The sequence below is a fragment of the Nyctereutes procyonoides genome, unplaced genomic scaffold (genome assembly GCF_905146905.1).
Source record: "Nyctereutes procyonoides isolate TBG_1078 unplaced genomic scaffold, NYPRO_anot_genome, whole genome shotgun sequence".
Lineage (NCBI taxonomy): Eukaryota > Metazoa > Chordata > Mammalia > Carnivora > Canidae > Nyctereutes > Nyctereutes procyonoides.
In genome coordinates, this window is record NW_026575024.1 from 17,211,157 (window position 1) to 17,224,518 (window position 13,362).

Genomic DNA, 13,362 nt, shown 5'->3' on the forward strand with positions numbered 1-13,362 from the left:
CTTCTGTTGACTTTCTCCTCTGCAGGCTGTGGCATTTATCCTTCAGGTAGCCTATTATTTCTGCAGACATTTCCTCATTCCCTGCACATTTTTGTTTCTGTGTCTCTGAAAGACCCTGTTACCTTAATAAACCCCTCTTCCAAATCAGTTGCCATGCTAGTGCCAGCTGCTCAATGTTTAATGTGACTGCCATCCCGAAGTCATTTTACATAATGCCCAGGCAGTCATGTGTGTGGTTTTAATGATTGATCTTACCACCCAAGGAAGCTGCCTCTTCACAACCATCACCGCCCTCTCTACCAGTTCCTTGTTCTCTCATTATAGCTTTTGGAGCTCTGGGTCCGCCCTGAGACTGCTGGGCTCTGAATCCATTAACTTGGAGTGACCACATGGGCCACAGAAAGATTCCACATGAATGTTTTCTTGTTGGTCTCATCACCCATCTTACATTCTATCCATAGGCTTGAGGTGAGAAGTGAAAGACAGGAGGGAGAAGGGTCCATTGTGTAGGTTGTTGAAGTGGTAGAGATGAAGAATAATGAAGACTTGAACCAGAGCCATTGGACTAGAATCAAACTAGATTTGACCTACAAAATGATTGCCTCATATGGTTCAACTTAATAGCAGAGTTAGAAAGACATGGCCAGATTTAGAAGTACTAAGTCAGAATCAGAAAGAAAATACTGAGCGAGTCAGAAGGAGAAGCCCAGGCAGATGCCCAAATCCCAGTCTTCAGTAACTGGATGGGTCGTAGGGCAACCCAGTGAGGCCCATGTTTCAGGAAAGATAGCCTTTTGGGCAGTAGGGGAGACAATTTGATAGGGAAGCTGTTCAGATCGGTTGCATATAGATTGTGGTTGAGTCATCTGTGTAATAATATCTGAATGAAAATACAGATCTCTTAGCTGGGTGAAACTGCTGTTTGGTGAGGAGTATGGAGTGGAGCTGACTGTCACTAAATTGGACTGGACTGTGGTGGGGGATTGTCACTAAATTGGTAGCCATTGGAGGAAGAATGTGTTCAGTGAAAACATGAGTTAGGGGAACCTCACATTTGATAGTTATAGGAGGAGGAGTGCTTACAAAGAAACCTACCATGATGTTATCCCAGTTCTGTGAGAAAAATGGAGAATGAAGTGTCACTTGAGCCTGAAACAAGAGAGATCCAGAAAGGAAGAAGCTATGAACATTGATAATTGTAAAAAATGATCCAAGAATTAATAATAATAATTAGCACACATTGAGTACCTACCATGTGCCAAACATTGTTCTAAATAGTGCATTAATTCCTTTAACCTGAAAAATTATCCAAAGAAGTGGACACTGTAATTGCAGATGAGGAAACTGAGGCACAGAGCAGTAAGATAACTTGCCCAGGTTCACACACTGGTAAGTGGTATAGCCAAGACTAGAACCCAGGCATCCTGATCTGGAGCCCAAGCACTGCACTGTCTTCCTTCTTAAGATAAGGATTGAAACACTATCTGTTGGATTTAGTAACTATGAAGTTATTAGAATCTGCCATGAGAGCAGCTCTGGGGGAAGTGCTGGGGACAAAGTCCATATTACAATGGATGGGGGTTTGCAGTGGGAATTAAGGAAGTGTTGACAGTGAATGTAGATAAAACTATTATCTAGAGTATTATCAGTCTATTATTTGGAGAATTCCTCATGTGATTGAAACACAACTGGACTGTGCTAGTGCAGAACCTACTGCTAAAGGGTAGCTTTTAAAGAATAAGAGAAGCCCAAGCATTTATTTATGTCAAAATCAGGGATAAAAAGAGAGTTCAGAGATACAAGATAGAACCAGGAAGGACCAAGTAGCTGGAACACACAGCAGAGGTGGGGAGGGGTTAAGAGTGCCGGCATGCCTTATGGAGAGGAGGCAATAGTTGGCATGTGGTGATCCGAGGTGTAATCCTTTTTTTTTTTCTTCAAAGATTTTATTTATTCACGAGAAACAGAAAGAGAAAGAGAGGCAGAGACATAGGCAAAGGGAGAAGCAGACTCTCTGTGGGGAGCCCAATGTGGGACTCGCTAGGACTGCAGGCATGCCCTGAGCTGAAGGCAGATGCTCAACCACTGAGTCACCCAGGTGCCCCATCCGAGGTGTAATCCAACCTATGATTGATGGGCAAGAAGTTAGAAGTCAGCCCTTTTCTTGTTCTCTTGCCTCTTGAAGATTTGCTGTGTGTGTCTGCTGGGATTGGGTGGGTGATATTAAAGGGGAATATATGTGTAGGGCATGGAAGGTAGACAAGACAGATTTGTAGTAGACTTTTCAACACTGAATTGATGATGTGAAAGATTGGGGGCTTTGGGTGAGAATGATTTGGATGTTTAACCAGCTTGCAGGGTAATCCTGGGTGTGCTGAGAATACAGGAGGTCCAGGCCGTCAAATAGACCCTAGGAAGGTTGAAGTCCAGGGTACCACTCAAGCCAAACGAGCAGGTTTAAAACGGGCAGGAGGCTGTGCCAGAATCCTGGAGGATGCAACTTCCAGTATCTGGAGTGGACAAGGACATGGCTATGGCTGAAGCTGGTTGGGAGATAAAGACCACTGGAATTAGGGAGGGTCCTGGGCATTGGTTGTGGTGACCACTTACATGGCTATATCCCCTAGGCAAAGTTAGACAATGGGTGACAAAGAAATATATTAAGGGAGTTTTAAAAGTTCTAGTGAAATACACCATTTGGGTGAGAGTCAGAATGGAGAACTCCAAGAATTGTTGCCTGTGGATCCCTGGATACCAACAGTTATGCATGGGGCTTATCTTCGAGAGGTGTTATTAAGAAATTCAGATGGGGAGAGAGACAAACCAAGAACCAGGCTCTTAACCACAGGCAACAAACTGGTGGTTACCAGAGGGGAGAGGGGAGGGGGAGAGAGGGTGTGGGACAAAGAGGGGTTGAGGACTGAGGAGTGCACCTGTTCTGATGAGCACTGGGTGTTATTTGAAAGTGTTGAATCGGGGATCCCTGGGTGGTGCAGCGGTTTGGCGCCTGCCTTTGCCCCAGGGCGCGATCCTGGAGACCCAGGATCGAATCCCACATCGGGCTTTCGGTGCATGGAGCCTGCTTCTCCCTCTGCCTGTGTCTCTGCCTCTCTCTCTCTCTCTCTCTCTCTCTCTCTCTCTGTATGACTATCATAAATAAATAATAAAAGAAATTAAAAAAAAAGTGTTGAATCATGCTGTTGTACACCTGAAACTATTATAACCCTGTATGTTGACTATATTGTAATTAAAATTGAAAAAAGAAATTCAGGTGGAATGTATTCCTGTGGGGTATAGAATCAAATCAGGGTAAACCCTCTTTGGCTTATGGTAGCTTCCAAGGTAAGGTCCTCTGTCCACCTTCCTAGGTGGGATATTAGGAAGTAGTTCTTCTCTGTGCTTCATTTGAAACAGTAACGAAAAAGGTGCAGATTGGGGTTGCAGGCCATGTTTGGGTGGTTTTTCTGCATTCAGGCATTATTTCTGAAATCCATTAGAAATGTTCCATGTGGCTGGCTTTTCTTTTGCTGGTCATTAGAATGTGCCCCCCTCCCCCCCCCTTTTTTTTACCTTGTTTTGAAAATCCAAGTCCATTGCTAGGGTAGCTAACTAGACTAATAAAAGGCCTCTTTGGGAGGTTCTTGTGGGAAGCTGAAACAGAGGGTTTGGGGGCTGGGCAAGCTTCCTACGATGCCTACAACCACTTCTGCAAAATTGACTCCCACCCTGTGTGTTGCAGGTGATATTTGAATCCGTCTCTTTGAAGGGTCATCCTGGCTACATCGCTGTGGACGAGGTCCGGGTCCTTGCTCATCCATGCAGTAAGTCTGTTCCCTCCTCCTCATGCAGCCTCGCTCCATATGAGACTGGGGAGCTTGGAGCCCATGGTCCCCCTCCCTCCCACCCCTTGCCTGTTCATTCAGCTCACCACCATCTCTGGTTCTCTCTCCTTTTTATTCCTTCAAAAATGCTTACATACTCAATGCAATCAGTCCTGAATAAATTCGTAATTTCGCTGGCCTGTTCAACAGGCCAGCACCTACAGGAATTTGCAGAGTGGCAAAACATCTTTGTTTGAATCTCTCCCTGTCATTAAGGGAGTCTCAAGTCCTGATTGTTTATTAGTGGGATTCAGACCACTGAAGTGGAAGAATTAGAGGGCTTTGGATAGAATCTCATGCAATTGTCTTAAAAAAAAGAACAACATTAGACCACTGAGCAAATTAGCACACTGTTCACTCACAGGGAAAAGTACCCCAAAGCTATTAATTCTTTAAAAGTAATTTTAAGTACACCCATCAGCTCTCTGTAGGCGTCAGGAGAGATTTCTCACCATTGGTAGTACTTTCGGTATGGTGTCAAGAGTTCTCAAAGGCCTTCTGCTCCTCCATGTCCATCTAGTTGCCCCCTTGGAGTTCTGTCCCTCTCTGCTGTGTTTAGTCTGAGATATCAGAATGTGTTCATGTAAGAACCTATGGCTCCCAGTGTCACGAAATCCCAGAGGGGAGTTGAATGGCATCATGTCTAGTGACATTTAGTTGGGGGTGGTGGTGGCTGAGGCAAAGGGATATGCATAGAGATTGTAGCAGCCCTTAGGAGGGCTAGGGTGCCAGCCCCATTAGTCTGTCTGAATTGCATGTTGGAGATTCCCATTGGCAGCAGCTGTTTCCATGTAACTCCTAGGGGGCGCCTCTCTCTTCTCCCTCCTTGTAGCCATGAGCCATGCTATTGGCTATGGTGCAGTTGGCTATTTCCTCCACAAGGGCCATGCCCATTGTTGTTTTAGGCCTTTTGGTCCTTTCATGTTGGAGCTCTTCTTGTGCCAGCCCCATCCGTGTTGCTTTAATTGAAATGACACTTTGCACTTCTACACTGAATTGGTTAGACCCTTAAAAACATCATTTCGTTCCCTGGCACTAGAGTGCCATTGTTTGACTCATTGCTTAGAGCACCTCTCTGGAGGAATTTGGGACAAGTTCCAAGGGGTTTTGGCAAGGCAGTGTTTGGGATAATTGTGTTTCGTGTCTATGTGAGGGAGCACTCCTTCCCCTAAAACCAGCCAGCCTCTCAGGAGTGCTGAGATCCTACTAGATTCTTCGTCACTGTGGCCTAAGGTTCCTGCCCTCTGGGTTACTTGCTGAGTCTTTGGGATTTCCTTAGGTGGGTCTGTCCATGCAATCATGGACAGGGTGAAGAGGGTCCCAGAAACCCCCTGGCCATGCAGTGTTTATATTAGTAGAAATGCAGTTAATCCTCCTCACCCAGAAGAAGCCATTCCGTCCCTGGCCTTCTGGGAATCAGCATCAACTGCCCATTAAAGAATGATCTTTGACCTCAAACTGGACAGCTGCATCAGGATGGATTGGACCTCCCTGAGGTCCACTTAACTGCACACACTCAGCTCTGTCCCGCTCCCAGTTTTGAGGTAGTCTCTGAGACAGGGTTCAGTTTTCCCAAGCCCTGTACACATCCCATCCTCGTTGGGGATGCTCACCTCTGCTGCGTCCCTGCTTCTTATCCTATGCTTGTGGTTTACCTTTGGCTTTTCTAGTAGGTGACTTTTGGCTCTTGGCAGGAGAATCTGGCCTGGCTCTCTTGTCTGAGATCCCAGATGTCTCTACTCAGAGTGGGAATTTCTACCTCTGTCACAAGGCCCAACGTGATCCAACATGATCCAACCTCAGCTCCACCTTAACTCCAAGCACCGTCCATGGTTTGCCATTAAAGCCAAATGCTTCCTTCTCTCTGAGAAGTCTGTATGGGAAAGGGTTCTCTGGGGGGTGTTTGGATGCCTTTCCACTCTAAAGTCTCATGTCCCCTCCTTGGAATCCACACCCCCCCGGGGGCTGCTCCTGAATTTAGAATTCTCTTGACATCCTTACATTCCTCCTGCTGAGGAGTGTGCACTGCATGGTTATGGAATTGCTGAAAGGCAGTTAGCCAGCAAATGGGCCATGGGATATAGCTCAAAAGGATGTGACACTGGCTGTGTTCCTGTGTAATGGGAGCACAGTATGGAGGTTAGTCTCGATGCTTAGGCAACTTGAGCTTAAACTTCCCAGAAATCAAAGTGTGAGGACCCCATGATAGTGGCTGGAATTGGAAAAACTCCTTTTCCCAGTATGTACAAATATTGGTGGTGCATATACTTCTCAGGGGTCTATCCACACACTGCTCCTGAGTCATGTGAGTTGAGCAGTGCCTTCTTCAGTTTGGTGCTCAGTCCACAACCACTCCAGTGCTTTACTACTACTTTCTTTCCATAAGTCAATTATTGAGCATTAGCTATGTGTCAGGAACTTGCCCTGGACATAGGGGATACTTAAATGATCCAGTTGGTTAGATCCTCATCTCCACAGTGTTAACTTAGCTGAGTGGCAGAGGGAAGAAAGTCACTAAATAAGTAATATCAAGTAGTAACAAGTATAATTTCAGAGAGTAATAGGGCCTTGAAGAGAATAGATGGGAGTGGCTGCGGTGGGGGAGGGTGCCGTAGGTAGAATGGGCAGGGGATGTGTCTGAGCTGACACCTAAGTTCCCTGTGTCGTGACCTAGGGAAGGGGATATGCCAGGCAGAGGAAGTGGCAGGTGCAGAGGCCCTGCAGTGGGAGTCTGCAGATGTTGCCTGAGCCAGAGTGTAGGAGGCCCAGGGGAAAAGGGTCTGAGCAAAAGTCAAGGAAGGAGGCTGAGGCCAGGCCATGGAAGGTGCTGAGTGTCATGATGAGGTTAGGTTTTAATCGAGGCACAAGAAGACACCACTGGAGGGAATTGTCCTAGGGATTGATTGATTTGATTTCATTTAAATATTAGAAGATCACTTTGGCTGCTCTGCAGAGAGCAAGTTGAAGGGGAATAGAGAGGCCAGGGGACCTATCAGGAAGAAAGTTCTAGAGTCATGGGAAAGAGGTAGGTGATGGTGGCTGGATCAGGCTGGTGGAGAGACATCTACTCATCTTTCAGCATGTGTTTACTGAGCATGTACTCCAAGGCAGGCAGTCTTCTGGGTTTATGGAAGTAAGACCCATTCATTTTCTTCCCTCATGGGCTTCCATTGAGATAGAAGACACTGGAAATGAAACAATCACGTAATTATACAATCTATAACAGAGGGTAAATTAGTTTGCTAAAGCTGCCATACAGAATGCTTCAGGCTGGGGGGGATGCTTACATAGCAGAAATTGATTTGCCCACAGTTCTGTAGGTGGAAGTCGGGGATGAAGATGACAGGGTTGATTTTTCCTGAGGTCTCTGTCCTTTGCTTGCAGGTGGCTGCCTTCTTGCTGTGTCCTCAAATGGGCTTTCTTCTGTGTACCCATGCTCCTTGATATATCTCTGTGTGTCCCAATTTTCTCTTGTTTTCGGGACACCAGATAGATTGGATCAAGGTCCATTCTGAAAGCCCTAATTCCAAATGTTCTGAGGTGTTGAGCAGTAGGGCTTCAATACATGAATCTGGGGGGGGGGGGGCGGGGGGCGGGGCGTGCAGAGAAGGGAGACAGAATTTAGTCCATAACAGATGGTCAGTAGTGCTATGAAGAGACAGAGCACAGAGAGATGGCCAGATCAGAGATACATTTAGGAGGTAGAGTCAGCTGGTCCTATTTGGTGAGTTAATTGGGGAGACAGAGGCATCAAAAATGGTACACTCTTGGGTTTCTGGCTTAAGCACCTGGCTGGCACAGGCTGGGGTGGTGCATGTATCCTCGGGGCTGCTCATGAGATCGTGAGTCATGCTTACTTCTAGTGGCTTCTGAACTGTCCTTTGGACTGACTGGCAGTGCTTTTTCCCCCTCCAAAGCCTTCATATGAATGCATTTATGATTTCACTCATGGTTGCCAAAAAAAATTAACTATATTGAGAAATATGCATTCTCCTCAGGCTTTGTAATTCTCTATTTCCGTCCTCCAAAACATTTTTTCTATTAACATCAGGTCAGCATTTATCAATAAGCGATTCCACTAAATATTCCAAAAGTTCCTGGTTGGGGTGGTTGGTGAGCACCTGATTCGCAATTGTATTCTCGATCGATTTGAGCCGAAATTATGACTTTGAATGATTGCCTTGCAGCTTCCAAAACACTGACAGACAGGCATAATACTCAAAGGAAATTATTTTCTCTTAAAAACCGACGCCTCTCATCTATAGTTTATAGCCCATCTAACATTTTTATGTTACTCTAGAAGTATCTTAGTCATAGCCACCCTCTGCTGTCATTTCTCGGTGTTAACTATTAGCAGGGCCACCACAGCAGCGACAACCACAAACAATGAATGTCAGCACGATTTCCCAGCTGGCCTCAAAGTTTCTAGCTCCCAAGTGGACTTTTGGAATTTCTTAAACTTTTTTTTCTTTCCCCTCATCACAACCTTGCAGGGCCGTGTCACTGAGCCCACGGTGTGTCCGCAACATGTTTCTAATGTATGTACTGTTTTTTCTCCTCAATCGTGCAGCTTCCTACTGAACACTGTCAGGTTTAAAGAGTGAAATAAAGGGCACAGTAATATGTCTTCAGATGCGGCGGAGACAGAACTTTATTTTTTTATCATTTTGCTGTACTTTCTTGTTTTTTTTAATAATAAATTTATTTTTTAATGGTGTTCAATTTGCCAACATACAGAATAACACCCAGTGCTCATCCTGTCAAGTGCCCCCCTCCGTGCCCGTCACCCATTCACCCCCACCCCCCGCCCTCCTCCCCTTCCACCACCCCTAGTTCGTTTCCCAGAGTTAGGAGTCTTTATGTTCTGTCTCCCTTTCTGATGTTTCCCACACATTTCTTCTCCCTTCCCTTCTATTCCCTTTCACTATTATTTATATTCCCCAAATGAATGAGACCATATAATGTTTGTCCTTCTCTGATTGACTTATTTCACTCAGCATAATACCCTCCAGTTCCATCCACGTTGAAGCAAATGGTGGGTATTTGTCGTTTCTAATGGCTGAGTAATATTCCATTGTATACATAGACCACATCTTCTTTATCCATTCATCTTTCGATGGACACTGAGGCTCCTTCCACAATTTGGCTATTGTGGACATTGCTGCTAGAAACATCAGGGTGCAGGTATCCCGGCGTTTCATTGCATCTGTATCTTTGGGGTAAATCCCCAACAGTGCAATTGCTGGGTCGTAGGGCAGGTCTATTTTTAACTCTTTGAGGAACCTCCACACAGTTTTCCAGAGTGGCTGTACCAGTTCACATTCCCACCAACAGTGTAAGAGGGTTCCCTTTTCTCTGCATCCTCTCCAACATTTGTGGTTTCCTGCCTTGTTAATTTTCCCCATTCTCACTGGTGTGAGGTGGTATCTCCTTGTGGTTTGGATTTGTATTTCCCTGATGGCAAGTGATGCAGAGCATTTTCTCATGTGTGTGTTGGCTAACAGAAAGGATTTTAAATGTCATCAACATCAAGGCATTTGGCCCCAAATACACAGCTCGTTTTCTGCTAACCCCATTCAGTGGGATCCCACTTTGGGAGTGTTGAGTCTCAGTTGGGAGTGAAGGTGGAATGTTTAAAATCACAAGCTGAAAAAAAAATAAATAAATCACAAGCTGGAGGCTGGGCTGGGCCCTAGGGTCAACTGTGTTTGGCTGTAGGTTGGCAAGTTGCTGATGGGGGGATCAACTCTTTCCCAGAGCAGTGAATGCTGGAGGAAAGTAGCAGTTGAGAGAGCACAGTGCTCAGAAGTGTACTGGAGTTATGTATGTTGTGGGGGAGGGAAGTGAAGAGGGAGGGTCAGAGAGGCTAGGAGTTTGGAGAAGTGGCTTGAATGGGTCCTCACCATAAGGAGGATCTCCCCAAAGAGAGACTTCTGCTGTGAGGTGGGGATGAGGCCAGGGCTCAGAGAGCAGACATAAGAATACGGGCATGAGGAGATACCACTCAACAGGAGGAGGGTGATCTAGATCAGTTCTTGTGTCAGGAACTTTGACCTAGGGCGAGCAGTCATATGGCCCACAGCATTCCGCCTGGAGGGGTTGGGGGCCTCACTGGATTGATGGGGCCAGACCAGCAGGACTGGCTAGTGGGAATTGTTCTAGATGACTTGCATATAGGACCTATCTAACAGAGACCACACATGAGAAGAATGTGCCTGCAGATGTGTTTTGGTGAGTCTACATAGTGTTTTAATGGAATTTAGTCAAGATTTTAGAATGAGAGATTTCACATAAAACCGGGTTTCTTCCTTGATACGTCTCCGTGTGTCCGAATTTGAAAAATTGGACAAGTGGCTGCCCTGAGCAAAGTACTGTGGAGTGGCCTTCATCTGTTGGATTTGAGTAACTGCTGCCCCCTTTTGGGTGGAGAGAGTCATGTGGTCTTTATCCGTTTCTCCATAGGCCCCACTATTCCTTATTGCCTCGTCACTGCTGAGGATGGTGTCCGAGACCAATTGTTACCACATGTGCAATGTTGTTGTTCTCACAGAGAAATCTTTATTTGACCCAAGTCTCTTTCAAAAGTGGGAAGGTGTATGATGGGGCAAGGAGGTGGTGTGTTGTTTTTTTACAACTGAGCCACTTTATTCATTTATGTAACTGGCTCCTCTGGATGCATGGGTTCAACCTCGCTGCTGTAAACCATCCATATTTCACCAGAATAGTAACACTAGGGGCCATTAAGCCTCTGGGTTCTCTACCACTGAACCTAGAAAGGAGGAAGAGGGATTGAAAATGAAAGAATCTAGACAAAAGGTCTGCTGCTGAGAAGCCAGAAGTCAGAAGTAAGCAGGGGACATCGATCCAGAGAAGATCCATTTCTAATTGTACAAGTCCCAGAGGTTAAACCATTTGCCCACTTCTTCCCAAGGGTGAGGACGGTTGCCCCTTTATGAAACCCAGCACAGAGCCTCCCGACATTGGAGCTGCGCCTGTCCTCCCTCCAGGAGTGGAGTGGATGTTCCTTCCTGTTTAAACCTGTGGCATAAATGGGCTTACAGGGTTTACTCTTAGTCTTCCTTTAAGACTTGATTTGAACTGATAGTTCCAGAAATAACCTTGCAAAATTACACGGGGAAGCAAAAAGGAAACAATTTCAGACAATCAGAGCAGCATGACATTTGTCAGGTTGACTGGATGCTAGAATCTTCAGTTTGGAGAAGCCCATGAGGAGAGGTCCTCCCTGGGCCTTTAATTCTTGATGCTACATTAGCAGTGGGGTCCTGAAGGTAGCACGAGGGGGTCTCTGAGCTGTTGTCCTTTGTTTAAAAACCTGAGCAGGAGGTCTGTGTTTTCACACAGCAAGTGTGACTCATCACACCGAGGGGTTTGGCTTGTGCTGAGCTCCATGTGTGGTGATACGGGTTGGTGGAGCAGGTGGTTGGAAGTGCGAAGGCCATGAGGCAAAGGGGATCACTTGTCATTAAGTATTTGGGAGCCATGAGAGGAGCCTAGAGTTAGCACAGCCTGGCCTGCAAGCCCTTTGCCTTGATCCTGGGGTTCCAGTTGACACCGTTGATCTCCCCTTACCCACCCCAGAGGCCGGAGAATGTAGTAGTTAAATGTTGACTATTGGGCTAAAATTTGGACTGAGTTCTGTTTCTGTCTCTTACTAATGCCATGTAGCTTTGGGAAAATTAAACTTATTGAGTCCTGGTCTCTGCCTTTCTAAAAGGGGAATAGTAATATTGTCTGCTTTACAGGAACGTTACGAAGTTACATTAGATAAAACATGTAAAGCATTTATCACAGTGCCTGGCATTGCACGAGCTTTAGATAAGTGACATTATTGCTATTAGTTGTCTCTCTGGGTATTTGACTCTCTCTGAGAAGATGGCCAGAGGCCATTGTTGGACCTTCTTGATCCTCTTAACAACTGTTACTTGGTCCCATTGTGAGGCTGATGTGCTAGGGGACCCTGGGCACTTTTATGCCTCAGTGAAGAAATTCATACTTCTAGACATTCATTATTAGCCCACTTATCTTTGGAGAGCTCAGACAAGCAAGAACCTGACTCCACAAACAAAAAGATGAACCCCTTACCCTACATAAAACTGTTTAATTCTGGGATTGATCGCTCACAGACCCCATGAGTTTCATTTTCCTGTTATGCCAAGTCCTCAGCACAAATGCTTCCCCCCACCCCCTGGTCCCCTCCAGAGTGTAGGCTCTGAATGTCCTGAGTTCTGTGTGCATCAGCTCACTCGCTATAAGACAGACATGATTCTACTACCAGCCACATTGGGTTCAGTGAGTTACCCTGTGTGGACACTGCACATGGCACTGATGACGCAGCGAGTCCTATGTGAATGACAGCCAAGAGTTTTCTCCTCCACCTTTCCTCCCTCCTTTGTTCTTCCCTCCTTATCATTTTCCTCCTCAGCATCATCACCAAGGCCGGACATGTGGGTCTCAGGCTCCAAGGTGCTTTGCTTACGCTTTCCTCTTTTTGCTCACTCAGGCTGGAGGGAGGACTTCTCAGTGATGAATCCTCCCCATGCCCCACCTTCAACTTTTCCTTCCAAACATGCCCCTACTGCCCAGAAGCTAATAATAGGGATTTTGAGACTCCGAGAGACCTGGATTCATGTCTCGGCACCCTCACTTTCGGGCTATCTAACTGTGCCGAACTTTGTAAGCCCTCAGAGCCTTCATTTTCTGATATGTGAAATGGGGATGTTACCCATCTCGCGGATATGGTGGGGTTTAAAGGAGGTGATCCCGTAAAACTCTTAGAACCAACAGGAGCTGGCTCATAGTAAGTGATCAAGCAGCAGTAGCTCTCTGCTGCGCCGGGCCGCTTTCCAGGTACAGGGTCCACCCTGCCCAGTGCTCCTCCTGAGCCGCCATCACCATGGGGAAGTGCTGCAGGCTGTTGAATTCAGGACTCAGGTGCTGTTTGGTTTCTCTCCTAGGAAAAGCACCTCACTTTCTGCGGCTGCAAAACGTCGAGGTGAACGTGGGGCAGAATGCCACATTTCAGTGCATTGCTGGTGGGAAGTGGTCCCAGCATGACAAACTTTGGCTCCAGGTAAGCTGGCCCCCTGCTCACATCTGTCCATCCCATGGTAAGGGAAGAAAAGGTGTGCTGGGATGAAGGGCTTGGTGTGGGCAAGGGGACGGGATAGTTCTGATGTCCCTCTGCTCCTTGGATGACACTCTGTGTCCATGATCTTGTTAGATCTTAACTCTGATTCTGTTTCATAGGCATCAGGATATACTTGTTGTACAGATGGAGAAACTAAGACCACAAACATGAAAGTGCCAGAACTAGAATCTGCAGCTATGCCCTTTCCAAGCTGCTCTTCTCACAAACTTTGTCTCTGAAGGCCAGTCTCCCAGGGCTAAGGCAAACTCAATACTTTAGATTCTGAGTATGTAGAATCATCAGATCTTCTCTGGAGGGACCTTAGCTCCCCAG

General features: G+C 46.3%; 1 protein-coding gene across 3 annotated transcripts in view; it reads left to right on the forward strand.

Moving 5' to 3' along the window:
- Positions 1-13,362, forward strand: part of PTPRT (protein tyrosine phosphatase receptor type T) — a 1,038,801-nt gene that overhangs the window by 347,240 nt on the left and 678,199 nt on the right. For all 3 annotated transcript variants that reach the window (XM_055306331.1, XM_055306315.1, XM_055306321.1), the window contains exons 4-5: positions 3,740-3,821; positions 12,857-12,972. In XM_055306331.1, the coding sequence (XP_055162306.1) occupies positions 3,740-3,821; positions 12,857-12,972 (198 nt within the window). The remainder of the gene's footprint in view (positions 1-3,739; positions 3,822-12,856; positions 12,973-13,362) is intronic.